We start from the raw sequence: 27954 nt of genomic DNA on the forward strand, positions 1-27954 counted from the left end.
CCTATTAAACAAATCTTAGAATTTCTGCAAAAAGGCCTAGAGCTAGATCTATCCACTAGTACTCTAAGAGTACAGGTCTCGGCCCTAGGGGCTCTATTTTCATGTAACATCGCCAATAATTATTGGATCTCAAGGTTCATTAAAGCTTCTATTAGATCTAGACCCATACATAAAGATAGATCTATGCCTTGGGATCTCAACCTAGTCCTGTCAGCATTGACTAGAGAGCCGTTTGAACCATTACATTCAGCTTCAATTAAGGCCCTATCTCTTAAGACAGCCTTTCTTGTGGCAATTACATCTGCTCGTAGAGTTGGAGACATACAAGCGCTCTCCAGGCTTGCCCCTTATACAGAGTTTCTACCAGACAGAGTAATCCTCAGACCGGACCCAGCCTATTTACCGAAAGTGTCATCACGGTTTCACAGGACACAGGAGATAGTTTTACCATCCTTCCTTCCCAATCCCTCCAACCCTAAAGAAGAACTACTCCATACATTAGATGTTAGGAGATGCCTGCTAGAATACATCTCTATTACTGACACTTGGAAGAAAGATAATGCGTTGTTTTTATCTTTCCAAAACCCTAGAAAGGGACTTGGGGTATCAAAGTACACACTAGCAAAGTGGATTAGGGAGGCTATCTCTTTGGCTTACACTGCAGGTGGGGGTCCGGCTCCGCAGAATCTGAGGGCGCATTCCACCAGGGCCATGGCTACATCCTGGGCGGAAAAGTCTGGAGTATCAATCGACCAGATATGTAAGGCGGCCACATGGTCATCCCCGTCCACCTTCTTTAAGCACTATAGGTTGGATTTGGGGGCTTCCTCTGATCTCACATTCGAGTTAAGGGTGCTACAGGCCATAGTCCCTCCCTAAGGAAGCTTACATCTCTGTAATTCTCTCGTCGTGCTGTCATGGGAGTCCGAGTAAAGCATTAAGCTACTTACTGGTAGCGGCATTTCTCGGAGGCCCATGACAGCACCCTTAGTTCCCTCCCTATTCACGTGGGGGTTGCACTCCATATAAATGTATATATTTCACAATATGATACCAGTCCCAATAGATGTCTGCTATTTTTGTATATAATCTGTATATAGTGTATATTTTTGTGTACCACTAACCGCGGTAGTCCTCTCAAGACTCTGAAATACAACTGAGGCAAGGGAGAGGTACCGCCCTTTTGTATCTGTAGGTTTCCTGTTCCTAATGGGCGGATCCCCTCTCTCGTCGTGCTGTCATGGGCCTCCGAGAAATGCCGCTACCAGTAAGTAGCTTAATGCTTTCTCCTCTTTCAGGTAACATCGGGGGCTTATCTACAGCATTACAGAATGCTGTAGATAAGCCCCTGATGACGGTGAGCTTACCTCACCCGCGATTTTTGGGGTGACAGGTTCCCTTTAATTGCTTTATTTTGAATTTGGGTGATTTGAAAAAATATATATATATCTCAGCAGCCCATGTACATGAATCTAGGCAATGTGAAAACACAGACAAATATTCAATATGAATTATACTTCTCAAAAATATTTTTTTCACAAATATTTTCAAAACATTTTTTTTCATAAAACTTACAGTAATAGATGAAATGAAGATTCTTCAGGCATAAATTGGCCAATTCATGTGTGCCCATCAACCATGGCAAGGTGATCTCCTTCTGATGGGTCCTACTCTACCATACATGCCACTTTTAGGCCACCAGCCTACAACTATGGACAAACATGTCACTCTGGGCTAAACCTACAATTTGTAGGCAGGTAGAGTTGATAAGGAAGTGGTTGATGGACACACATGAATTGGCCAATTTATGAGCTAAGAATCTTCATTTCATCTATTACTGTAAGTTTTATGAAAACAATTTTTTGAAAAAATTTGTGAAAAAAATATTTTTGAGAAGTATAATTCATCTACTATATAATTGTCTAAGGGTCACTTCCGTCTTTCTGTCTGTCTTTTTGTCACGGATATTCATTGGTCGCGGCCTCGGTCTGTCATGGAATCCAAGTCGCTGATTGGTCGTGACTGTTTTGCCGCGGCAAATCAGCGACGGGCACAGTCCGGAAGAAAATGGCCGCTCCTTCCTCCCCGCAGTCACTGCCCAGCGCCCGCATACTCCCCTCCAGTCACCGCTCACATAGGGTTAATGCCGGCGGTAACGGACCGCGTTATGCCGCGGGTAACTGACTCCGTTACCGCCACTATTAACCCTGCGTGACCAAGTTTTTACCATTTATGCGGCCTATGTAGCGTCAGTAGTAAAAAGATCTAATGTCAAAAATAATTAAAAAAAAAAAAAAATCATCATATACTCACCCTCCGGCGCCTTTCCCGCTCTTCGCGACGTTCCGTTGCTAAGGATGGTATGCGACAAGGACCTTCCATGATGTCAGTCATGTGACCGCGACGTCATCACAGGCCCTGTGCGCTTGCACGAGAAGGACCTGCCATGATGTCACGGTCATGTGACCGTTACGTCATGGCAGGTCCTTCTCGCGCAGGCGCGAAGAAGCTGCGGTACCATGGAACAGGCAGGGACAGCGTCAGGAGCAGGTGAGTATTTAATATTTACCTGTCCGCGTTCCATCCGCTGGGCGCCGCTCCGTCTTCCCGTCCTCTTGCAGTGACTGTGCAGGTCAGAGGGCGCGATGACGTATTAGTGTGCGCGCCGCCCTCTGCCTGAACAGTCAGTGCAGAGAGACGGGATGCTGAGGAGCAGCGACAAGAGGTGAGTATGTGATTTTTATTTTTTTATTTTTTTTTTTATTATTGCAGCAGCAGCATTACATGTGGCACAATGCTGTATGGAGCGTCTATGGGGCCATAACTGCATGGAGCATTAAATGGGGCATCTATGGGGCCATAACTGCATGGAGCATTATATGGGGCCATAACTGCATGGAGCATTATATGCGGCATCTATGGGGCCATAACTGCATGGAGCATTATATGGAGCATCTATGGGGCCATAACTGCACGGAGCATTATATGGAGCATCTATGGGGCCATAACTGCATGGAGCATTATATGGGGCATCTATGGGGCCATAACTGCATGGAGCATTATATGGAGCATCTATGGGGCCATAACTGCACGGAGCATTATATGGAGCATCTATGGGGCCATAACTGCATGGAGCATTATATGGAGAATCTATGGGGCCATAACTGCATGGAGCATTATATGGGGCATCTATGGGGCCATAACTGCATGGAGCATTATATGGAGCATCTATGGGGCCATAACTGCACGGAGCATTATATGGAGCATCTATGGGGCCATAACTGCATTGAGCATTATATGGGGCATCTATGGGGCCATAACTGCATGGAGCATTATATGGGACACCTATGAGGCAATAATGAACTGCATGGAGCATTATATGGGGCATCTATGGGGCCATAACTGCATGGAGCATTATATGGGGCATCTATGGGGCCATAAGTGCATGGAGCATTATACTACGTGACTGGGCAATATACTATGTGGACATGCATATTCTAGAATACCTGATGCGTTAGAATCGGGCCACCATCTAGTATTGAATATTTGTCTGTTTTCACGTGGCCTAGATCATGTACATGTGCTGCTGTTCTTTTTTATCTATATGATGTGGTTTGCAGCTTGCACGTGTTCGCATTAGGAGTGCTGGTTGTGTGTGTGTGTGTGTGTGTGTGTGTGTATATGTGTGTATGTATACATTTTCTCAAACTGTTTTGCAGCTCCATGTATTCACTGCTATATGGTCACTTCAGTTTAAGGGAATCTGAGAACTGCATGATGTAGGAACAGAGACCCTGATTCCTGCATTGTCACTTTCTGGGTTACTTGGCACTATTTAGATGCTGATCCTCATAACCCGCCCACACTCTTCAATGGCAGCTTTCTCTGTACCCTGTACAATCAGTAGTGGGGGCTGGGTTACTCAGATTAGCTGGACTGCCTTGCACCCAGTGATAATCTGCTGCTGATAAAACTGTAGTTGTATTGAAACTACAGCAAGTGAAATCCCTGGAATCGCGCTTTCTGCCCATATATTATGCTGCTTTGAGATTAATTAACTAAACGTCGCTGACCGATTCCCTTTAAAGAGATGTTCACACTTGTTTTGTGATTTCTATTTAATATGGAAACCACAAAGTGTTGCTGGGTTTGATCTTCTTTTATGGTATCCGTAGAAATACCTCTGAATACAGAGCTGTACACTAAAATCAGCCAGAATCTGTGCTGTACTCTCCCAGCAGATGTGAATGGTGCCTAACACTAGTTTGGAAGGTGCATGGACTTTGTATTATACTCTGAGTGAAACTCAATAAAGCCTATTATGTACCCGCGGTTATTGAAATTGATATTTTCCCGTTCATCCTCGCATCTGATGCCTTCTCACTCCTGTGTAGAGCCTGAAGGTACAATGTTAGCTGGCTTTATATTACAAAATGAATTTCTTGTGCGCTCATTCTTGCAGGTATTTGACACTGCAGTATAACAAACCAGGTTTGAGCATCTTTTTTGTTTATCACCCTGATGGCACAAATGGCTTATTCTCAATTTTTACTCAGATTATTAAATCTTTGAATTTTTGTTCTTCCCTTCCAGATTTTACTTCTGGACAAGTTTACCACTAAGCTGCTTACTGCGTGCTGCAAAATGACAGATCTACTCCAAGAGGGTATTACAGGTAACATAAAAGTACATGACGTTTATTGCTTTACCTTTATAATTACCGTATAAAGAATATGCTGCAATAAGTTATGTTAGATTGAACACTTCAGTTTAGTAAAGGGAATCTGTCACCAGGTATTTTCTACCTCATTTGAGGGCAGTATGATGTAGGAAAAGAGACCTGATTACAATGCTGTGTCACTTGGTTTACTGGGTGCAGCAGTAGTGATGAGGTTTTAGATGTAGCAGAGCTACACATCACAGCTTTCTGTGTACATCGTCTATTGATACTGAGCTGCTTATCACAGGAGGGGGCGTGATTAGGCCAGTGTTTGAGTGTCCTTTATTCTGGCAGTGATAATGTTCTGGTGATAAAACACTCATTGTAATGAAACGGCACACAGCCTAATAAGTGACATCACTGAAATGTGTGTCTCTGCCCCTACCTCATACTGTCCTCAAATTACATAGCAAAAACCTGCTGACCGATTCCCTATAATAAACTAGATTGTCATTCTGCTCTTACTGCTTATAAATGATCAACAATAAAAACCCTTTAGCCCTTTACCCAGATATCCAGGTTGCCTTTTGGTTTGGCATCCATGAAACAGTCCTAATGGGTTTCCCGGAGCATGGAGATGCCTTCCACGGTTGTCCCCCATCCATGATATTGGATGAGCCATTGTATCGTTAAGAAGTGTATTCATGATACATGGAAACAAGACTGTAAATGAATGTTACATTCTCACAGGTGATCAAGGCTTTCTGTTACGTATATTACAGCCACGCTCTCCCAATGTCTTCCTTTTCTCTAGTTGTAGAAGACCTCTATAAGGCAAGACAACCAGTGGAGGATTTAAAGGCTATATACTTCATATCGCCAAATGAAAAGGTTTGTAGTCGCTCCTCTTAATAATGTCGTCTCACATTGAGTTTGCCTTCCTGTGGACGCATGTCACGTAACTTACATAGCTTAGTGGGGTCTCCCCTTGTACCTGCTTTCTTGAAGTGTCCCGGTGCACACCGCATTTGAGCTTTCTGTCGGGGGTATAGAGACCCCATCTTATACCCATGCTTGGTATACAGTGACATATGTCACTCAGAGGGTTTCATTAAAAGAAAACAAATGTATACCTCATGGTATAGGTTTTACCCTTGACGGAGCATGGTAGCAAATGCCATCCTGATGGAGGCTGAAGGACCTCATTTTTGGGGGGATCTGTCTAGTAAGTGGAGCCTTATGGATATGTATCATTCAGTCTGGGCCTTCCTTTAGGTTCAGTTTGTGCAAAGTACCCCCAAGTCATATGATCAGAGTAGAACAGAAGATGAGGTGCATTTTCCGATGGTGGCCGCATACCCCGGTAAGGAGCGGCGATCTCCTCCCCCATCATCGCTTATATCCTCCAATCAGGAGCAGATTTCAGTTGATCGGGGTTGGACCTTCACCAATCTCCATTAATGATATCATTAGTCCCAGACTAAATGACATTTCTATTTTAAACCAATAGTAATTTCTCAATCTGTGTGGTCCGGCTTGGTGCAGAGTAAACGTTCTTAATACCCTTCCTTTCTCTGGCTTATTTCAGTCTGTAGACTGCATCGTGGCGGACTTGAAGTCCAAATCTTCTTGCAAGTATAAATCTGCCTACATCTACTTCAGTGATGGTGAGTATAGTCGGCAATATTTTATTAATGGGTAAATTGACTTCTACCTGTATATTTCATAAAGGACCCAAGGGTATTGTTTCTCTTTGTGGAGAGTGACATGTTAAGCATGCCGAGATGAGTAGACTTTCAAGCCGCAATGCTCTTCTGGGAAATATTCAAATTGTCTCTTCAGAGAGAAGAGGACTAGAACTCTAGCGCCACCTATAGGAAGTAGCAATCCTAACAGTCAATGTCGACCATTATATACCTTGTCACATGACTTAGGATAAAAGCCAAAACCAGAATCTCAATTTGCAGACACATTGTTTCGTGGTACTGCCCCTCATCAATGCAAAGTGTGAGATCTGGTTTGGCTGTGAGAGGCATCATTTTTTTTTTCCTTCTTTTAGTGTTCATTTTGCCTCCTAAACAATTAGAATTAAAAGCAATCAAAGAACATTATTTTCCCCAAAAAATATTCTGGTCATCGTGCAAAAATAAAGTTGCTGTCAGAATATGGCATTACAATAAACATTATTTAACCCCTTCCTGACATGCGCTGTACTGCTCTGCGGGAATTGCATACCCTCAAACTGCAGTACTAGTGCGGCGGCATGGTCTCGCGGTGAGGGCTGGGGCGATTGCATACGGGTGACAGCTGACACCCCGCAGCAGTGCCCATGATCGGTGCTAGTGCGATCGTGGGCTTTTAACCCCTCTGATGCCGCTGTCAGTAGTTACAGCGACATAGAGAACAATCGCGCAGGGAGGGGGCTCCCTGCGCTCTCCCACCAGAACAGCGCAATGCGATCATGTTCCGGTGGTCAACATGGAGACCCCGGATCCAAAATGGCCGCAGGGTCCTTCCGGGTCCTTCAGTGAGGTGGCTTGTCAGTGCCTGCTAGGAGCAGGCGCCAGCAAGCCTCCAGTCAGATCGCTGATCTGACACCATGCTATTCAAAGTGTCAGATCAGCGATCTGACTTTACATATTAATGTCCCACCCTGGGACAATGTTATAAAGTAAAAAAAATAAAATAGAATGTATAAAAATATTTAAAAAAACAAAAAAAAAAACCAAATAAAGAAAAAAAAAAATCTTTTTCCAATTGTGTAAAAGCGCCAAAACGTAAAAAAAGATATAAATGAAGTATCACTGTAATTGTACTGACCCAAAGAATAAAACTGCCTTATCAATATAAGTATATTATCAGTATAAACGCTCCCTCCACCCCCAAAGAAATTCAGGAATTGCTGGTTTTTGTTCATTCAGCCTCCCAAAAATTGGAATAAAAAGCGATCAAAAACTGTCATGTGCCCCGAAAATGGTAGCAATAAAAACGTCAACTCGTCCCGCAAAAAACAAGACCTCAATTTACTCTGTGGGCCAAAATATGGATAAATTATAGCTCTCAAAATGTGGTGATGCAAAAACTATTTTTGCAATAAAAAAATGTCTTTTAGTGTGTGACAACTGCCAATCATAAAAACCCGCTATAAATGGTAAATCAAACCCCCCTTTATAATCCCCTTAGTGAAAAATAATAAAATAAAAATGTATTTATTTCCATTTTCCTATTAGGGTTGGGGATGGGGCTAGAGTTGGGGTTAGGGTTTGGATTACGTTTACTGTTGGAATTAGGGTTAGGGGTGTGTCAGTGTTAGGGGTGTGGTGTGGTTGGGATTAGGGTTAGGGGCGTGTCAGTGTTAGGGGTGTGGTGTGGTTGGGATTAGGGTTAGGGGTGTGTTCGGGTTAGGGGTGTGTTGTGGTTGGGATTAGGATTAGGGGTGTGGTTGGGATTAGGGGTGTTAGATTTGGGGGTGGGTTTCCACTGTTTTGGCACATCAGGGGCTCTCCAAACGTGACATGGCGTCCAATCTCAATTCCAACCAATTATGTGTTGAAACAGTCCTTCCGAGCTCTCCCATGCACTCAAACAGTGGTTTACCCCCACATATGGAGTATCAGCGTACTCACGAGAAATTGGACCCCAAAAGTTGTTGTCCAATTAGTCCTGTTACCCTTGTAAAAATAAATATTTGGGAGCTAAGAAATCATTTTTGTGGAGAAAAAAATAAGTGTTTTATTTTCACGGCTCTGTGTTATAAACTTTAGTGAAACACTTGGGGGTTCAAAGTTATCACAACACATCTTAGATAATTGCTTGGAGGGTCTATTTTCCTATTTGGGGTCACTTGTGGGGGATTTCTACTGTTTAGGTACATCAGGGGCTCTGCAAACGCAACGTGATGCCCACAGACCATTCCATCAAAGTCTGCATTCCAAAACAGTGCTCCTTCCCTTCCGAGCTTTGACATGCGCCCAAACGGTGGTTCCCCCCCCCACATATGGGGTATCGGTGTACTCAGAACAAATTGCAGAACAACATTTGGGGTCCAATTTCTCTGGATACCCTTGGGAAAATAAAACATTTGCTGGCTAAAAGATCATTTCTCAGTCGCCCATGACAGCACTACCAGAGAGAGAGGGAATCCGCCCTTCAGGACAGGAAACCTACAGGATAAAAAGGGCGGTACCTCTCTCCTGCGTCAGTTTGGTTTCCTGTCCTGACAGGGAACCCTCTAGGATGGTACCTGAGATCCGGAGCCAACCAGTCGACCTATGACGGCGGGGAGGCCCCTGTCACGGCTGGCGGGGTGTCCGACGCCGCCACTGCTGGGTCCGATGGGGCTGCAGAGTGCGCGGAGGGAAGCGCGGCCGCCTCCCCGGATTGGGGTAGGGGCTTCGGGGACCCGGTGTGCCTCGGCGGCCAAGGCACTTCCTGATTCGGAGCAGTGGCATGGTGTGTGTAAGGACACCAAGATGGCCGCCGCACCGGATATAGAAAACACTACTTCCGGGTCCCGGGCAGAGCGCGCAGGCTCAGTGATCCAAGGGGGATCAGCGCTTTCCTGGAACGCAGCCCTGGAGGAGGGGGTGAATCGGCACCAAATATAGTATTTAAACACCGCTGTGGAATTGCTCTTTGCTGCATGCAGTCCTAATAATGGAGGACAGCGACCAGCAGCTCCAGCAGGCGCAGCCCTTACAACAGCAGCAGCAGCCACCGCATCAGCAGCAGCAGCAACGTCAGCGTCCCCACCAGCGCAAGCCAGATGACCAAAAGAAAAGGTCCTCTACAGGCACCCGCAGTACCCGCTCCAGCAGCCATTCCACGCCGTGGAGTAAAGCCAATATGCCTAACCAGCCGACACCACAGACTACGGATCTGATACAGGATCCTATACCTCCTCCAGAACCGGTACCTGTGGCTGCGCAAGATGGGTGAGTGATCTTCGTGAAAGTTCACCAAATAATTGGGGTCCCCCTTTCCGTTTGTTTTTAGGCAAGAAAAAAAACGGAGAAAACTAAGAATAGAGTCTGCCCCTTATGCAGTGAACCCCTGTTGCAAAACTGGGATAAGAAATTGTGTGGCTCCTGTATAGGACAAGTCCTTTGTGAAGAAACCCCTAGTTTCGCCTCTGAATTGCGACCTGTAATAAGATCAGAGGTGGAAACAGCATTTAAATCTCTTAAAGGGGAAGGGGTCAAGGAAAAAACACCTGTGCCCTATTCTCACTCCGATTCTTCTAGTTCTGAGGGGGACGCTTCAGACAGACAGGGTTCCTCCTCCTCCTCGGATTCTGAGAGCGGAGGCCGCCACTACTTCCCATTAGACGAAGTAGATGCCCTTGTAAAGGCCATAAGATCAACCATGGGGGTTGTAGATCCATGTCCTGACAAAACAGTACAGGACATTATGTTTGGGGGCCTAGGACAGAAAAGGCGCAGAGTCTTTCCACTTAACGAGAATGTTCAAGCATTAATTAAGAAAGAGTGGGAGAAACCAGAAAGGAAAAATTCATCCGTGCCCTCCCTTAAAAGAAAATATCCCTTCGAGGAAGAGGCTTCTACGTCATGGGACAAGGCACCAAAACTTGACGTAGCAGTAGCCAAAGCGTCAAAAAAATTTGCATTGCCCTTTGAGGACATGGGAACTCTGAAGGATCCCCTCGATAAAAGAGCTGATACTTTCCTTAAAGGGGCCTGGGAATCGGCAGGGGGGTGTCTAAGGCCTGCAATAGCAGCCGCATGTACTTCCAGATCTTTAATGATTTGGATAGATAACTTGGAAAAGCAACTAAAAGACGGCGTATCTAGACATAAAATGATTGAATCAATTCCCATGATTAGAGGGGCGGCAGCCTTTTTGGCAGATTCATCAGCCGATAAAATCGGCAGCCTTGTCCAATGCAGCTCGTAGGACGCTGTGGTTAAAAAGCTGGCCGGGCGACCTACAGACCAAACAAAAACTCTGTTCAATTCCATGTGAGGGGAAATTCTTATTTGGGGAAACCCTAGATGACATCTTACAAAAAGCGGGGGATAAGAAGAAGGGGTTCCCTAACCTAGCCGCACCATTTGTTAGACGGCCCTTTCGGAGTAGGAAGTTTTTTCGGAGACGTCCCCCAAGGGAACAGAACAGATCGGATGATGGGAGAAGGAAGGATAGGGGCTTCCTCTTTGGTAATTCCCCAAGAGATAAAAAACCCCCTAAGTGACACCTTCCCCAGGGTGGGAGGGAGATTGTCTCAATACCTTCCGGCCTGGGAAAAAATTTCAACCAATACTTGGATTTTAGATCTGATAAAGATGGGACTTCAAATAAACTTCACCTCCCTTCCTCCCCAAAACTATGTGGTCACCCCACTAAAACCCTCACCTCAGCAACAGGCCTTGGAACAAGAAATTTCAAAGCTCATAATGAAAGATGTGATCCAAGAAGTTCCCCTACTGGAAAGAGGCAAAGAGTTCTTTTCCCCACTATTTTTGGTCCCAAAACCGGATGGTTCTTTCCGCACAATAATCAATTTACGGAAACTAAACAGTTATGTAAAAAATCAATCCTTCAAAATGGAATCAATAAAATCAACAATAAAAAACCTGTTTCCGAATTGCTTCATGATAGTGTTGGATCTCAGCGACGCGTACTATCATGTCCCCATCCACAAAAATGCCCAGAAATACCTCAGACTAGCGGTAGTCATGGGAGGAGAAATAAAACAATACCAGTACAAGGCCCTTCCATTTGGCATCTCGGTAGCGCCTCGTATATTTACCAAATTGGTAGCGGAAATGATGGCCCACATAAGAGAAAAAGACATTCTAATAATACCGTATCTGGACGACTTCCTAATTGTCAGCAATTCAGCCCAACATTGTCGCCAACAATGCGACAGAGTGATAAAAATCCTAACAGAGTTAGGTTGGCTCCTAAATCTCCAAAAGTCAAAACTAGAACCGACCAGGGTTCAAGAGTTTTTGGGCCTCACTTTGGACTCGATAACACAGGAATGTCATCTTCCAGACCAGAAAAAACAGAAAATATCAAATCTTGTGTCCAGAGCTTGTTCAAACCCTCATATGACCCTGAGAGGGGCGATGTCACTGCTGGGGTCCCTTTCTGCTTGTCTCCCGGCAATACAGTGGGCACAAATTCACACGAGGGATCTCCAGTGGGATATTCTGAGGAATCAGGTTACACTGGGGGGACACCTAGAAGGAAACATGTCTCTAAATTCAAACACTATTCGTTCCCTAGCCTGGTGGTTAGATCCCAACAACCTATCAAAGGGGGTTCCATGGGTAATAGACACATCTCGGATAGTTACCACGGATGCCAGTCCCACGGGGTGGGGAGCTCACCTGGACGACAGTATCACTCAGGGGGTCTGGACAGATCAAGAATACGAGGTATCTTCAAATCAAAAAGAACTTTGGGCAGTGAGTCACGCTCTATCATATTTTCTTCCCAGCCTACAGGGGCATCATGTCCGGGTTTTTTCGGACAATCAGGTAGTGGTAGCCTACCTGAACCATCAGGGGGGAACCAGATCCCAAGCCCTAATGAAGGCTACCTTCCAGATCTTCATCTTAGCAGAAGACAACTTCCTATCCCTCTCTGCGCTGCATATAAAGGGGGTAGAGAACCAAAAAGCAGACTTCTTAAGCCGTACCCGGTTAAAACAGGGGGAATGGGCACTAAACCAAAGCGTCTTCGATCGGATCACCAAAATCTGGGGGGTTCCTGTAATAGATCTCTTTGCCAGTGCAGAAAACAGGAAAGTAAGGGAATTCTGTTCTCTGAACCCCAAAGGGGGCCCTCGGGCTCTGGATGCATTTACGATCCCATGGACTCAGGGTCTAGCATACGCGTTTCCTCCTCACATTCTTATTCCGGCTGTTCTGCGGAAAATCAGGCAGGACAGAGCGAGAATCATCCTAATAGCCCCCTTCTGGCCCAAAAGGGCCTGGTTTTCCTGGCTGAGAATTCTATCTGTCTCCGGTCCCTGGGTTCTCCCGGATCTTCCGGATCTCTTATACCAGGGACCGGTGTTCCACCCTCAGTCAGCAAACCTCCACTTGACAGCGTGGAACTTGAAAGGTCACTACTAAGGGCAAGGGGCTTTTCAGATAATTTAGTGTCTACACTATTAAAAAGTAGAAAATCAGTAACAACTAAAATCTACGGTAAGACCTGGAAAAAGTTTTTGTCCACCTCTGGGGTAAAATTACAAGACTGGGTCCAAGTGGTCAAAATATTAGAATTTCTGCAAAAAGGCTTAGATATGGGCCTCTCGGTGAGCACCTTAAAAGTGCAAATAGCGGCCTTAGGTGCATTATACAGTGAGAGTATTCCCTCTAACCCATGGTTAACAAGGTTTATTAAAGCTGTGATACGGTCTAAACCTTTAAAAATCAGAAGCCTTCCGACCTGGGACTTAAATTTAGTCTTATCAGCTCTGACAGAACCTCCATTCGAGCCCATAGATTCATTACCACTTAAAATCTTATCTTTCAAAACGGCCCTTCTCACAGCTTTGACATCTGCCCGTAGAATTAGTGACCTCCAGGCTCTATCTGCGAACCCTCCATTCACACAAATCATGGATGATAGGGTAATACTAAAAACAGATCCCGCTTATCTACCCAAGGTTGCTTCCAATTTCCACAGGTCCCAAGAAATAATCCTTCCCTCCTTTTGTCCAAACCCTAAAAATAAAAAAGAGGAAAAGTTCCACACTTTAGATGTGAGAAGGTGTTTAATACACTACTTAGAATCCTCCCGACAGTATAGGAAGGAAGGGTCTCTCTTTATCTGTTTTCAGGGACCTAGGAAAGGACTCAAAGCCTCCAAAAGCACTATAGCTCGCTGGGTAACTGATGCGATAGCCTTGGCATACTCGTCCACGGGAAACGCAGTTCCTGAAGGGCTCAAGGCGCATTCTACAAGAGCCATGGCGACCTCCTGGGCCGAAAGGTCGGAGGTACCAATAGACAAAATCTGCAAGGCGGCCACCTGGTCATCACCTTCAACCTTCTTTAGGCACTACCGCTTAGACCTGGCCTCTTCGTCTGACTTAGCCTTCGGAAGAAGGGTCTTGCAGGCTGTGGTCCCTCCCTAAAGCAATGATCTCTGTAATTCTCTCTGGTAGTGCTCTCATGGGCGACTGAGAATACGGTAGTTACTTACCGATAACGGTATTTCTCAGAGCCCATGACAGCACCTGCTTATTCCCACCCTATCACGTGTGCGGTGAGCACCTTATTATATGAAATGTGTGTTTCTAATTTAGACACGGTGTAATCCTGATAAGTATTTTGTTAAAATTGTATATTTTCCTGTTGTCACTAACCTGGAGGACCTCTGATGCTATGTAAACCAAACTGACGCAGGAGAGAGGTACCGCCCTTTTTATCCTGTAGGTTTCCTGTCCTGAAGGGCGGATTCCCTCTCTCTCTGGTAGTGCTGTCATGGGCTCTGAGAAATACCGTTATCGGTAAGTAACTACTGTATTTTGTGGGAAAAAAAATGATTTTTTAATTTTTACGGCTCTACATTATAAACTTTAGAAACAATTGGGATTTCCAAGTGCTCACCACACATCTAGATAAGTTCCTTGGGTGGTTTAGTTTCCAAAATGGCATCACTTGTGGTGGGTTTCCACTGTTTAGGCACATCAGGGGCTCTCTAAACGCAACATGGTGTCCAATCTCAATTACAGCAAATTTTGCATTGAAAAGTCAAACGGCACTCCTTCCCTTCCGAGCTCTGCCATGCACCCAAACAGTGGTTTACCCCCACATATGGGGTATCGGCGTACTCAGGACAAATTGGACAACAACTTTGGGGTCCAAATTTTTGGGCTGAAAGTGCCCCTCTCTGCTTATACTCGAGTCAAGGTGGGTGGCAGGGTCGGCGGGTGAGGGCGCTGAGGCATACTTGCCTGCTTCCAGCGATCCTGGCGCTCCCCGCCTGTCCCACGGTCTTCGGTGCTGCAGCTCTTCCCCTGTTCAGCGGTCACGTGGGACCGCTCATTAGAGAAATGAATATGCGGCTCCACCTCCCATAGGGGTGGAGCCACATATTCATTTCTCTAATCAGCGGTAATGGTGACCGCTGATAGAGGAAGAAGCTGCGGCACCGAAGACAGCTGTACGGAGGAAGGAGCCGGACGCCGGGACCAGGTAAGTATGTAATATTCACCTGTCCCCGTTCCAGCCGCCGGGTGTCGCTCCATCTTCCCAGCGCCGCTCCACCTTCCCGGCGTCTCTCCGCTCTGACTGTGCAGGTCAGAGGGCGCGATGACGCATATAGTGTGCGCGGCACCCTCTGCCTGATCAGTCAGTGCGGAGAGATGCCGGGACCGGACGCCGGGAGCTGCAAGCAAGAAAGGTGAGTATGTCATTTTTTTTTTTATCATTGCAGCAGCAGCAATGGCACAGCTTTATGTGGAGCATCTATGGGGAAATAATGAACGGTGCAGAGCACTATATGGCACAGCTATGGGGCAATAATGAACAGTGCAGAGCACTATATGGCACAGCTATGGGACAATAATGAACGGTGCAGAGCACTATATGGCACAGCTATGGGACAATAATGAACGGTGCAGAGCACTATATGGCACAGCTATGGGGCAATAATGAACAGTGCAAAGCACTATATGGCACAGCTATGGGGCAATAATGAACAGTGCAGAGCACTATATGGCACAGCTATGGGGAAATAATGAACGGTGCAGAGCACTATATGGCACAGCTATGGGGAAATAATGATCTATTTTTATTTTTGAAATTCACCGGTAAATGCTGCATTTCCACCCTAGGCTTATACTCGAGTCAATAAGTTTTCCCAGTTTTTTGTGGCAAAATTAGGGGGGTCGGCTTATGCTCGGGTCGGCTTATACTCGAGTATATACGGTATTAACTATTCTGTATGATATGACTCTCTAAGGGCATAAAAACTAAAAGTTTGGAGAAAATGTTGAAAATTTCGCAATTTTCAAATTTCCTTTTTTTTCACAAATACACGCAAGTCATATCGAAGAAATGTTGTCACTATCATAATGTACAATATGTCATGAGAAAATTATCTCAAAATTACCAGGATCTGATGAAGCGTAATATACATTTCACAAAAATATTTTTTCATAAAAAATGTTAAAAAAAATTTTTTTTCATAAAACTTACAGTTAAAATGGAGATTCTTAGCGCATAAATTGGCCAATTCATGTGTGCCCATCAACCACGGCAAGGTGATCTCCCCCTGATGAGTCCTACTCTACTGTACATGCCACTCTTGGGCCACCAGCCTACAACTTCGGACAAACCTGTCACTCTGGGCTAAACCTACAATTTATGGGCAGGTAGCGTTGATTACCGCCACCTGCAAGGTCAATGGGTTAAGGTCAAAAAAATATTTTTGTGAAATGTATATTTGTCTGTGTTTTCTCATGGCCGATTCATGTACATGTGCTGCTGTGGTCTTTTTTATCTGAGTGTTGCAGTTTGCAGCTTGCACGTGTTCACATTGGGAGTGCTGATTTGTTTTTTTTTCCTCTACTTGTATGGATGTGACAACATCCAGACTTATCTTGCACTCCCACCATTGACCTTTTTGTGAAATGTATATTTGTCTGAGTTTTCACACGGCCGATTCATGTACATGTGCTGCTGTGGTTATATATATATATATATATATATATATATATATATATATATCTCTCTCGCTGCACTTGCAGAATAAAGATACCATGTCACTTATGTAAGTGGTAAAAAAAAGATACACCAGAATTGGTGTTTTTCCGATATACAAAAATTGAAAAAAGTTCAATGGAGAAAATAAGCTATTGATCTCGGTATGATTATGTCGATTCCAAATTGATGTGTTTTACTGCTTTCATAGTTGCCACTTGTAGTTTTATAGAAATAACTGAGCCTACATTTCGGTCCACTTTGGACCTTGTTTACAACCAATAAAATATAAATAAATGCATGATAATTACAAAACTAGCAAAAGAAAATTACATTTATATTCATGTGTATATATATATATATATATATATATATATATATTCATGAATATAAATGTAATTTTCTTTTGCTAGTTTTGTAATTATCATGCATTTATTTATATTTTATTGGTTGTAAACAAGGTCCAAAGTGGACCGAAATGTAGGCTCAGTTATTTCTATAAAACTACAAGTGGCAACTATGAAAGCAGTAAAACACATCAATTTGGAATCGACATAATCATACCGAGATCAATAGCTTATTTTCTCCATTGAACTTTTTTCAATTTTTGTATATCGGAAAAACACCAATTCTGGTGTATCTTTTTTTTACCACTTACATAAGTGACATGGTATCTTTATTCTGCAAGTGCAGCGAGAGATATATATATATATATATATATAACCACAGCAGCACATGTACATGAATCGGCCGTGTGAAAACTCAGACAAATATACATTTCACAAAAAGGTCAATGGTGGGAGTGCAAGATAAGTCTGGATATATATATTATAATTTTTTTTAATAATTGTAATTTTAATGAAATATTTTCATATTCAACAAAGAACAAACTTGGAAAAAGGAATAAAAATTGGCAGATTACAATGGAGACAAGTAAATCGGCTTTGTGATATAGATATTATTGTGAGAGAGATATACAAGTGCTTCTCACAAAATTAGAATATCATCAAAAAGTTAATTTATTTCAGTTCTTCAATACAAAAGTGAAACTCCTATATTATATAGAGTCATTATAAACAGTGATGTATTTCAAGTGTTTATTTCTGTTAATGTTGATGATTATGGCTTACAGCCGATGAAAACCCAAAAGTTATTATCTCAGTTAATTAGAATACTTTATAACACCAACTTGAAAAATGATTTTAACATCCGAAATGTTGGCCTACTGAAATGTATGTTCAGTAAATGCACTCAATACTTGGTCGGGCTCCTATTGCATCAATTACTGCATCAATGCGGCGTGGCATGGAGGTGATCAGCCTGTGGTACTGCTGAGGTGTTATGGAAGCTCAGGTTGCTTTGATAGCAGCCTTCAGCTCGTCTGCATTGTTGGGTCTGGTGTCTCATCTTCCTCCTGACAATACCCCATAGATTCTCTACGTGGTTAAGGTCAGACGAGTTGCTGGCCAATCCAGCACAGTGATACTGTTTGTAAACCAGGTATTGGTACTTTTGGCAGTGTGGACAGGTGCCAAGTCCTGCTGGAGAATGAAATTTCCATCTCCAAAAAGCTTGTTGGCAGAGGGAAGCATGAAGTGCTCTAAAAATCCCTGTTAGATGGCTGTGCTGCATTTATGTCTTGATAAAACACAGTGGACGTACACCAGCAGATGATATGGCTCCCCAAACCATCACTGATTGTGGAAGCTTCACACTAGGTCTTGGAAATCAAGGTCCCAGAGTCTGGAAGAAGAGTGGAGAGACAGACAATCCAAAGCTGCTTGAGGTCTAGTGTGAAGTTTCAGCGGCACCTACATCTACACCTACCTAATGCATGATGCATTACTGATGTGCCTATATGAAATTATGATTTACTGCTATACTATTGTGGGGTAAAAAAAAAAAGATAATAATCTTTGGCGATGGATGTTACTGCGCAAGCGCTGCAGCACCATTTTGATAAAGCTGATTTTTTCTTTAGCAAAATGGCGACAGCGCTTGCACAGTAGCATCTATATATGTGTATATATATATGTATGTATGTATATATGTCTGTTGCGGTATATTGGCTGATTGGTCGCGGCAGCCATGACAGGCAGCTGGCGAGACCAATCAGCGACACGGGATTTCCGTGACGGAAGTTGGCGACAGACAGAAAGACCGACAGATAGAAGTACCCCTTAGACAATTATATATATATTTTTTTTTTTAGATGGTGGCCCGATTCTAACGCATCGGGTATTCTAGAATATGCATGTCCACGTAGTATATTGCCCGCCCACATAGTATATTGCCCAGCCACGTAGTATACAGCACAGAGCCACGTAGTATATTGGCCAGTCACGTAGTATATTGCCCAGCTACGTAGTATATTGCCCAGCCAGGTTTGTCACTGGTGAAGAAATAAAAAATAAATATATACTCTCCTTTCCGAAGGCCCTTTGCTGTCCACGGCAGCTTGCGGTCCCAGGGTTGGTATCAGAGCACAGGACCTGTAATGAAGTCGCAGTCACATGACCGTGATGTCATGGCAGGTCCTTCTGCCCTACCATCTTTGCTACCGGAAACTGCAGCAGAAGATGGCGGCCGGCGGGAGCGGCTCAGCGGACTACGGATGGTGAGTATAGCAGGTTTATTTTTTTAAATTATTTTTAACATTACTTTTTTTACTATTGATGCCTCATAGGCAGCGTCAATAGTAAAAAGTTGGGGAGACAGAGTTAATAGCGGCGGTAACGGAGTGCGTTACCCGCGGCATAACGCGGTCCGTTACCGCCGGCATTAACCCTGTGTTAGTGGTGACCGCAAGGGAGTATGCGGGCGACAGGCACTGACTGCGGGGAGTAAGGAGCGGCCATTTTCTTCCGGATTGTGCCCGTCTCTGATTGGTCGCGGCAGCCATGACAGGCAGCTGGCGAGACCAATCAGCGAATGAATAACCGTGACAGACAGACAGACAGAAGGACAGACGGAAGTGACCCTTAGACAATTATATAGTAGATATAGATATAATTTTATTTATACCCCACGATAGTATAGGAATAAAGAATGAATGCATATAGACATGTATCCTGCTACAGTCCACCAGCGCCATTTTGATGAAGTTTATTTTGTTTTTCTAACCCCACAATATTATATGCAGTATGTAAAATAAGGGGCAGATCAGTGACCTGTCAGAAGCCATACACATGAATACCTAAGCGGAGCACCACATGAAGTTCACCCCCCACAGGCCGCCCGGAGCACGGCCATATCATTAACTCAAAACTGAAAATAAAGATTACACAACAACCACAAGACGGATTTCATCACCAGGTATCACTGTAATCAGTATAACGGAGCTGACCGGACACTGTGTGTAGGTTACTGAGCACAATCCTGCTGACAGGTTCCCTTTAAGTAAAAATTGTTGAGGATCTAATGATGGGTCATTATGCAAAAAACTATCTCCAGATTTGATTTGTAATATTTTGGGAAGGCATTTAATAGGTAACTCAGTGAGATGCACAGAATGATTGTATTTTCATGCAGAAATTTCTTGTCACATGTGAAAGGAGTTGTTATTCTATGTAATGTATACAATTTGTTTGGCTTTCAGCTTGTCCAGACGACCTTTTTAAAAAGCTGAAATCATGCCAGCCCAAAACGATAAAAAGATGCAAAGAGATCAATATTTCGTTCTTCCCTAAAGAGTCCCAGGTAATAACCACAAATGTGTGATTCTCACTTTAACTGTAGTAATTATTTTTTCCTTATAACGGTATTGTACGTTGTCCATTTCTTGGTCTCTGTAGGTGTTTCTGCTGAATGTCCCTGATGCCTTTCACCTGCTGTATAGTCCAGATAAGTCCGTGGATAGAGAATCTGCAGTGGCCTCCATCGCTCAGCAGATAGTAACGCTCTGTGCCACTTTGGACGAGAACCCTGGAGTGCGCTTTAAGAGGTAACTTCCCGAAAGCCTGACCTGATAACTTTATAGGAACCGCTTTCTTGTACAGTAATAAAATATATTTTTTATTCATCACAATTATACATCTGTATAGAGATCCCCTAGATAATGCTGAAGATTTGGCCAACTTGGTGGAAGAAAAACTTGTGGAGTTTTACAAGACTGATGAAAGAAATCAGTGTAAGGTAATGTGAATCTAAGTTGGACAAGTGTAGCTGTTGGACAAGCTGAATCATCAATTGCTATGTAATCGACAGAGGAAGTGTATGCACGGTTTATGGCTCATTCACACTACAGTTTTCTCATATGCATTCATCAATGAGTTCCGTCCGTGTCAGTCTTTGCCATCAGTTTGCTCAGAGTTTCATCAGTTTTTCTTGGCGTCCCGAGTGCTGTCAGATTTTTTTCATAGACTTGCATTGCTGAGCTTGAGCCGACACTCGGATCAATATTGGACAAGTCTAGATGCTTCTATGCCGACCACTCTGTCCTAGGGGAAATGTAGGACATGTGAAATACCCCGTGGACTGTCATAGGTAGAAAACCACTGGTGTGACTCGTAGGAGAAAAACTGACATCTGAATGAGCCTTTACGAATAGTGCACTGTATAAAAACCACGTATGTCTCAGCTGCGCAGGAGCCCAACGCCAGAGAGGCCACCATTGTCCCTCACGTCTCCTTCCGGCTGATGTTGGCTCTGCCTATTGCCCTGCCCATGATTAGCATGAGATTGTGCAGCCTGTAGGTATACCGAGAGAGGCTAGCAGGACCTGCACCATGGAGGATTAGCTGGCCATGAGATTGTGCAGCCTGTAGGTATACAGAGAGAGGCTTGCAGGACCTGCACCATGGAGGATTAGCTGGCCACGAGATTGTGCAGCCTGTAGGTATACAGAGAGAGGCTAGCAGGACCTGCACCATGGAGGATTAGCTGGCCATGAGATTGTGCAGCCTGTAGGTATACAGAGAGAGGCTAGCAGGACCTGCACCATGGAGGATTAGCTGGCCATGAGATTGTGCAGCCTGTAGGTATACAGAGAGGCTAGCAGGACCTGCACAATGGAGGATTAGCTGGCCATGAGATTGTGCAGCCTGTAGGTATACAGAAAGAGGCTAGCAGGACCTGCACCATGGAGGATTAGCTGGCCATGAGATTGTGCAGCCTGTAGGTATACAGAGAGAGGCTTGCAGGACCTGCACCATGGAGGATTAGCTGGCCACGAGATTGTGCAGCCTGTAGGTATACAGAGAGAGGCTAGCAGGACCTGCACCATGGAGGATTAGCTGGCCATGAGATTGTGCAGCCTGTAGGTATACAGAGAGAGGCTTGCAGGACCTGCACCATGGAGGATTAGCTGGCCATGAGATTGTGCAGCCTGTAGGTATACAGAGAGAGGCTAGCAGGACCTGCACCATGGAGGATTAGCTGGCCATGAGATTGTGCAGCCTGTAGGTATACAGAGAGGCTAGCAGGACCTGCACCATGGAGGATTAGCTGGCCATGAGATTGTGCAGCCTGTAGGTATACAGAGAGAGGCTTGCAGGACCTGCACCATGGAGGATTAGCTGGCCATGAGATTGTGCAGCCTGTAGGTATACAGAGAGAGGCTAGCAGGACCTGCACCATGGAGGATTAGCTGGCCATGAGATTGTGCAGCCTGTAGGTATACAGAGAGGCTAGCAGGACCTGCACAATGGAGGATTAGCTGGCCATGAGATTGTGCAGCCTGTAGGTATACAGAGAGAGGCTAGCAGGACCTGCACCATGGAGGATTAGCTGGCCACGAGATTGTGCAGCCTGTAGGTATACAGAGAGAGGCTAGCAGGACCTGCACAATGGAGGATTAGCTAGCCACACATTGAATATAATTCTGTACAATGTTAGGCAGAAACTTCACGTAAACCATAGTTGTCTTCATAGAGCCGCCATTGAGTTAGGCCCTTAAGGTTGACAAACATTGTGATGTGGAAAATTGGCTTTTTTTTTTTTTTTAATTTTTCTTTTCTCCTCATGCAGGAGAAGTCTCAGTCTCAATTACTTATCATAGACCGAGGATTTGATCCGGTGTCTACAGTGCTACATGAGCTGACTTTCCAAGCCATGATTTATGATGTTTTGCCTATTGAGGATGATGTTTACAAGTAAGAGCTTCACTACCATTCACCCAAGGGAGGATCCCTAAACCTAGAAATGAAAGCTATGAGTAACCTGAAGAGGATCCTGTCCACAGCGTATTAGGAATTGCTGATACCTTCCACCTCTAGCTGCAGGCACTGTGCTTTGTATTCTGTACCTTCTACTGAAAGAAGAGATGACTGGGGGCTCCTCCTGCAGCCAGACACGGTGGGAATTCTCCTACCACACCTTAAAGAACCTCTTATATGCTTTTTATTGCCTTCGGTTTATTATCGCACCTGTTGTTGTTAAGTGTGCGGACCCTTAGATATTCTGATTGCCGCATGGGGTTTCCTGTAAAGAGTGTATTTTTATTATGTTGCTGTCCTTTTTTTTTTTTTTTTTGGGGGGGGGGGGGGGAGGGGCATGCTTTGGCATAAAAGTTAGTCTTATTCTGTATTATGTATGTATTATGGTCTTTTTATGTATGATTACCCAGTAATTAACCCCTACATGACATAGGGGTTCCTGACTCATGACGTATAGGTACATCAAGGCGATCGTGCACGGCACAGGATCTGCTCTGGTTTTAAAAATATAGAGGGGACCCCACGCCATTTTTATTACCCCTTAGTGACGGAGCCAATTTGCAGCTTAATGACCGAGCCAATTTTTACAATTCTGACCACTGTTGCGTTATGAGGTTATAACTCTGGAACACTTTTTAACAGATCCCGCTGATTCTGAGACTGTTTTTTCGTGACATATCGTACTTCATGTTAGTGGTACAATTTCTTCGATATGACTTGTGTTTATTTATGAAAAAAGGAAATATGGCGAAAATTTTTAAAACTTTGCAATTTTCAAAATTTGAATTTTTATGCCCTTAAATCACAGATGTGTCACACAAAATACTTAACATTTCCCACATGTCTAATTTACATCAGCACAATTTTGGAAACAAATATTTTTTGTTAGAAAATTATAAGGGTTAAAAGTTGACATTGATTTCTCATTTTTACAACAATTTACAAAACCATTTTTAGGGACCATCTCACATTTAAAGTCACTTTGAGGGGTGCACATGACAGAAAATACCCAAAAGTGACACCATTCTAAAAACTGCACCCCTCAAAATGAACATTTACCATATATATATATACGAGAGTATAAGCCCCTCTCGGCTTATACTCAAGTCATTGTCAGCGGGGGAGCGGCGGCTGTGACATACTCACCTGCTCCTGGCGCGGTCCCTGCATGTCCGATGGTCTCCGGCAGCTTGTTCCTGTGTTCAGTGGTCACGTGGTACCGCTCATTAAAGTAATGAATATGGACGCATATTCATTACTTTAATGAGCGGTATGTGACGGCTGAACATAGGAAGATGCCGCCGGAGACATCTGACAGTGAGACTCTGCCAGGGACCGCGCCGGGAGCAGGTGAGTATATCGGGGGAAGTGATCATTCCAATATTCACCTGACCCCGTTCCACCACTGCGTGCCGGGCCGTCTTTCTCGTCCTCTGCCTGTGACTGTTCAGGTCAGAGGGCGCGATGATGTAGTTAGTGTGCGCCCTCTGCCTGAACAGTCAGAGCCCGAAGACAGATCGGCGCACAGCAGTGGAACAAGGAGAGGTGAATATCGCAAGTGCCGGGGGCCTAAGCGACGAAAGGTGAGTATGTGATTTTTTTTTTTTTTTTTAATTAATCACAGCATATGGGGCATAATCTATGGAGCATCTTATCCCCTTTCTGACATGTGACGTACTATACTGTCGAGGTGGTATTGTCCCGTATGACCACCGACGGGATAGTACGTCATCCCCGATCAGCCGCGCTCACGGGGTCAGTTGACGATCACAGCTGACATCCGGCACTATGTGCCAGGAGCGTTCACGGACTGCTCCCAGCACATTAACCCCCGAAACACTGGGATCAAACATTATCGCAGCATTCCGGCGGCATAGGGAAGCATTGCGCCCGGAGGGGGCTTCCTGCGTGCCTCCCTGAGACCCTCGGAGCAACGTGATTTGATCGCCTTCCTCCGAGGGTCTCCTACCTCCTCCTCCCTGCAGGCTTCGGATCCAAAATGGCCGCGGGGCTCCTTCCGGGTCCCGCAGGGAGGTGGCTTGGAAGCTCCAGCAAGCCTCCTGCAGTGCCTGTCAGATTGCTGATCTGACACAGTGCACTGCAAAGTGTCAGATCAGCCATCTGACATTATATAGTCATGTCCCCCCGTGACAAAGTAAACTAATAATTATTTTTTATATAATAATTTTTATCGTATAAAAGCGCCAAAACATAAAAACATATATAAATGAGGTATCACTGTAATCGTACTGACCCGAAGAATAAAACTGCTTTATCAATTTTACCAAACGTGGAACGGTATAAATGCCTCCCCCAAAAGAAATTCATGAATTGCTGGTTTTTGGTCATTATTCCTCACAAAAATCAGAATAAAAAGCAATCAAAAAAATGTCACGTGCCTGAAAATGGTACCAATAAAAACGTCAACTCGTCTCACAAAAAACAAGGCCTCACATGACTCTGTGGACCAAAATATGGAAAAATTATAGCTCTCAAAATGTGGAGCTGTCAATCATAAAAATCCGCTAAAAAAAACGCTATAAATAGTAAACCCCCCTTCATCACCCCCTTAGTTAGGGAAAAATAATAAAATAAAAAAATGTATTTCCTTTTTTTACTTTAGGGTTGGGACTAAAGTTAGGGATAGGGTTTGGATTACATTTACGGTTGGCATTAGGGTTAGGGGTGTGTCAGGATTAGGGGTGTGGTTAGGGTTATGGTTGGGATTAGGGTTGGGGGTGTGTTCGGGGTTAGGGGTGTGGTTAGGTTATGGCTAGAGTTGGGATTAGGGTTAGGGGGGTGCTTGGGTTAGGGTTTCAGTCAGAATTGGGGGGTTTCCACTGTTTAGGCACATCAGGGGCTCTCCAAACGCGACATGGCGTCCGATCTCAATTCCAGACAATTTTGCATTGAAAAGCCAAACGGCGCTCCTTCCTTTCCGAGCTCTATGCGCCCAAACAGTGGTTTACTCCCACATATGGGGTATCGGCATACTCAGGACAAATTGCACAACAACTTTTGGGGTCCAATTTCTTCTGTTACCCTTAGGAAAATAAAAAAATTGGGGGTGAAAAGATAATTTTCGTGAAAAAATATGATTTTTTTTTAATTTTACCGCTCTGCATTATAAACTTCTGTGAAGCACTTGGTGGGTCAAAGTGCTCACCACACTTCTAGATAAGTTCCTTAGGGGGTCTACTTTCCAAAATGGTGTCACTTGTGGGGGGTTTCAATGTTTAGGCACATCAGGGGCTCTCCAAACACGACATGGGGTCCTATCTCAATTCCAGTCAATTTTGCATTGAAAAGTCAAATGGCGCTCCTTCCCTACCGAGCTCTGTCATGCGCCCAAACAGTGGTTCACTCCCACATATGGGGTATCAGCGCACTCAGGACAAATTGTACAACAACCTTTTGGGTCCAATTTCTCCTGTTACCCTTGGGAAAATAAAACAAATTGGAGCTGAAGTAAATTTTTTGTGAAAAGTTAAATGTTCATTTTTATTTAAACATTCCAAAAATTCCTGTGAAACACCTGAAGGGTTAATAAACTTCTTGAATGTGGTTTTGAGCACCTTGAGGGGTGCAATTTTTAGAATGGTGTCACACTTGGGTATTTTCTATCATATAGACCCCTCACAGTGACTTCAAATGTGAAGTGGTCCCTAAAAAACAAAAAACAAAAAAACAAAATGGTGTTGTAAAAATGAGAAATTGCTGGTCAACTCTTAACCCTTAACTCCCTAACCAGCACAATTTTGGAACCAAATTTTTTTCTTTTTTTTATGTAAATTACCTGAATTGTTTTGTTTAACCCCTTTCTGACCTCGGACGGGATAGTACGTCCGAGGTCAGAAGCCCCGCTTTGATGCGGGCTCCGGTGGTGAGCCCGCACCAAAGCCGGGACATGTCAGCTGTTTTGAACAGCTGACATGTGCCCGTAATAGGCGCGAGCAGAATCGCGATCTGCCTGCGCCTATTAACTAGTTAAATGCCGCTGTCAAACGCAGACAGCGGCATTTAACTACCGCATCCGGCCGGGCGGCCGGAAATGACGTCAATCGCCGACCCCCGTCACATGATCGGAGGTCGGCGATGCTTCTCCTTTGTAACCATAGAGGTCCTTGAGACCTCTATGGTTACTGATCGCCGGTAGCTGTGAGCGCCACCCTGTGGTCGGCGCTCACAGCACACCTGCAATTCTGCTACATAGCAGCGAACAGCAGATCGCTGCTATGTAGCAGAGGCGATCGTGCTGTGCCTGCTTCTAGCCTCCCATGGAGGCTATTGAAGCATGGCAAAAGTAAAAAAAAATAAAAATAAAAAAAAGTTTAAAAAAATGTGAAAAAAATATAAAAGTTTAAATCACCCCCCCCTTTCGTCCCAATCAAAATAAATCAATTAAAAAAAATCAAATCTACACATTTGGTATCGCCGCGCTCAGAATCGCCCGATCTATCAATTAAAAAAAAGCATTAACCTAATCGCTAAACAGCGTAGCGAGAAAAAAAATTCGAAATGCCAGAATTACGTTTTTTTGGTCGCCGCGACATTGCATTAAAATGCAATAACGGGCAATCAAAAGAACATATCTGCACCAAAATGCTATCATTAACCCCTTCATGACCGGGGGATTTTTCGTTTTTCTGTGTTCGTTTTTCGCTCCCCTCCTTCCCAGAGCCATAACTTTTTTATTTTTCCGTCAATTTGGCCATGTGAGGGCTTATTTTTTGCGGGACGAGTTGTACTTTTGAACGACATCATTGGTTTTAGCATGTCGTGTACTAGAAAACGGGAAAAAAATTCCAAGTGCGGTGAAGTTGCAAAAAAAGTGCAATCCCACATTGGTTTTTTGTTTGGCTTTTTTGCTAGGTTCACTAAATGCTAAAACTAACCTGCCATTATGATTCTCCAGGTCATTACGAGTTCATAGACACCTAACATGACTAGGTTATTTTTTATCTAAGTGGTGAAAAAAAATTCCAAACTTTGCTAAAAAAAATAAAAATAAATAAATGCGCCATTTTCCGATACTCGTAGCGTCTCCATTTTTCATCATCTGGGGTCGGTTGAGGGCTTATTTTTTGCGTGCCGAGATGACATTTTTAATGATAGCATTTCGGTGCAGATACGTTCTTTTGATCACCTGTTATTGCATTTTAATGCAATGTCGCGGCGACCAAAAAAACGTAATTCTGGCGTTTCGAGTTTTCTAACCGCTACGCTGTTTTGCGATCAGGTTAATACTTTTTTTTATTTGATAGATCGGGCGATTCTGAGCGCGGCGATACCAAATATGCGTAGATTTGATTTTTTTTTTTTTATTGATTTATTTTGATTGGGGCGAAAGGGGGGTGATTTAAACTTTTATGTTTTTTTTTTATTTTTTTCACATTTTTTTTAAACTTTTTTTTTTAACTTTTGCCATGCTTCAATAGCCTCCATGAGAGGC

General features: G+C 44.1%; 1 protein-coding gene across 2 annotated transcripts in view; it reads left to right on the top strand.

The window, feature by feature from the left end:
- Positions 1–27954, top strand: part of STXBP3 (syntaxin binding protein 3) — a 97348-nt gene that overhangs the window by 11159 nt on the left and 58235 nt on the right. Inside the window, exons 1-8 of one of the 2 annotated variants that reach the window (XM_069737316.1) lie at positions 1150–1267; positions 4594–4675; positions 5475–5551; positions 6249–6327; positions 19946–20046; positions 20142–20290; positions 20391–20481; positions 22315–22439. In XM_069737316.1, coding sequence (XP_069593417.1) covers positions 1241–1267; positions 4594–4675; positions 5475–5551; positions 6249–6327; positions 19946–20046; positions 20142–20290; positions 20391–20481; positions 22315–22439 — 731 coding nt within the window. In that variant the 5' untranslated portion in view covers positions 1150–1240. Of the gene's footprint in view, positions 1–1149; positions 1268–4593; positions 4676–5474; positions 5552–6248; positions 6328–19945; positions 20047–20141; positions 20291–20390; positions 20482–22314; positions 22440–27954 lie in introns of those variants that run through there. The other variant, XM_069737314.1, reaches the window with a different exon arrangement.

The sequence above is a fragment of the Ranitomeya imitator genome, chromosome 8 (genome assembly GCF_032444005.1).
Source record: "Ranitomeya imitator isolate aRanImi1 chromosome 8, aRanImi1.pri, whole genome shotgun sequence".
NCBI lineage: Eukaryota > Metazoa > Chordata > Amphibia > Anura > Dendrobatidae > Ranitomeya > Ranitomeya imitator.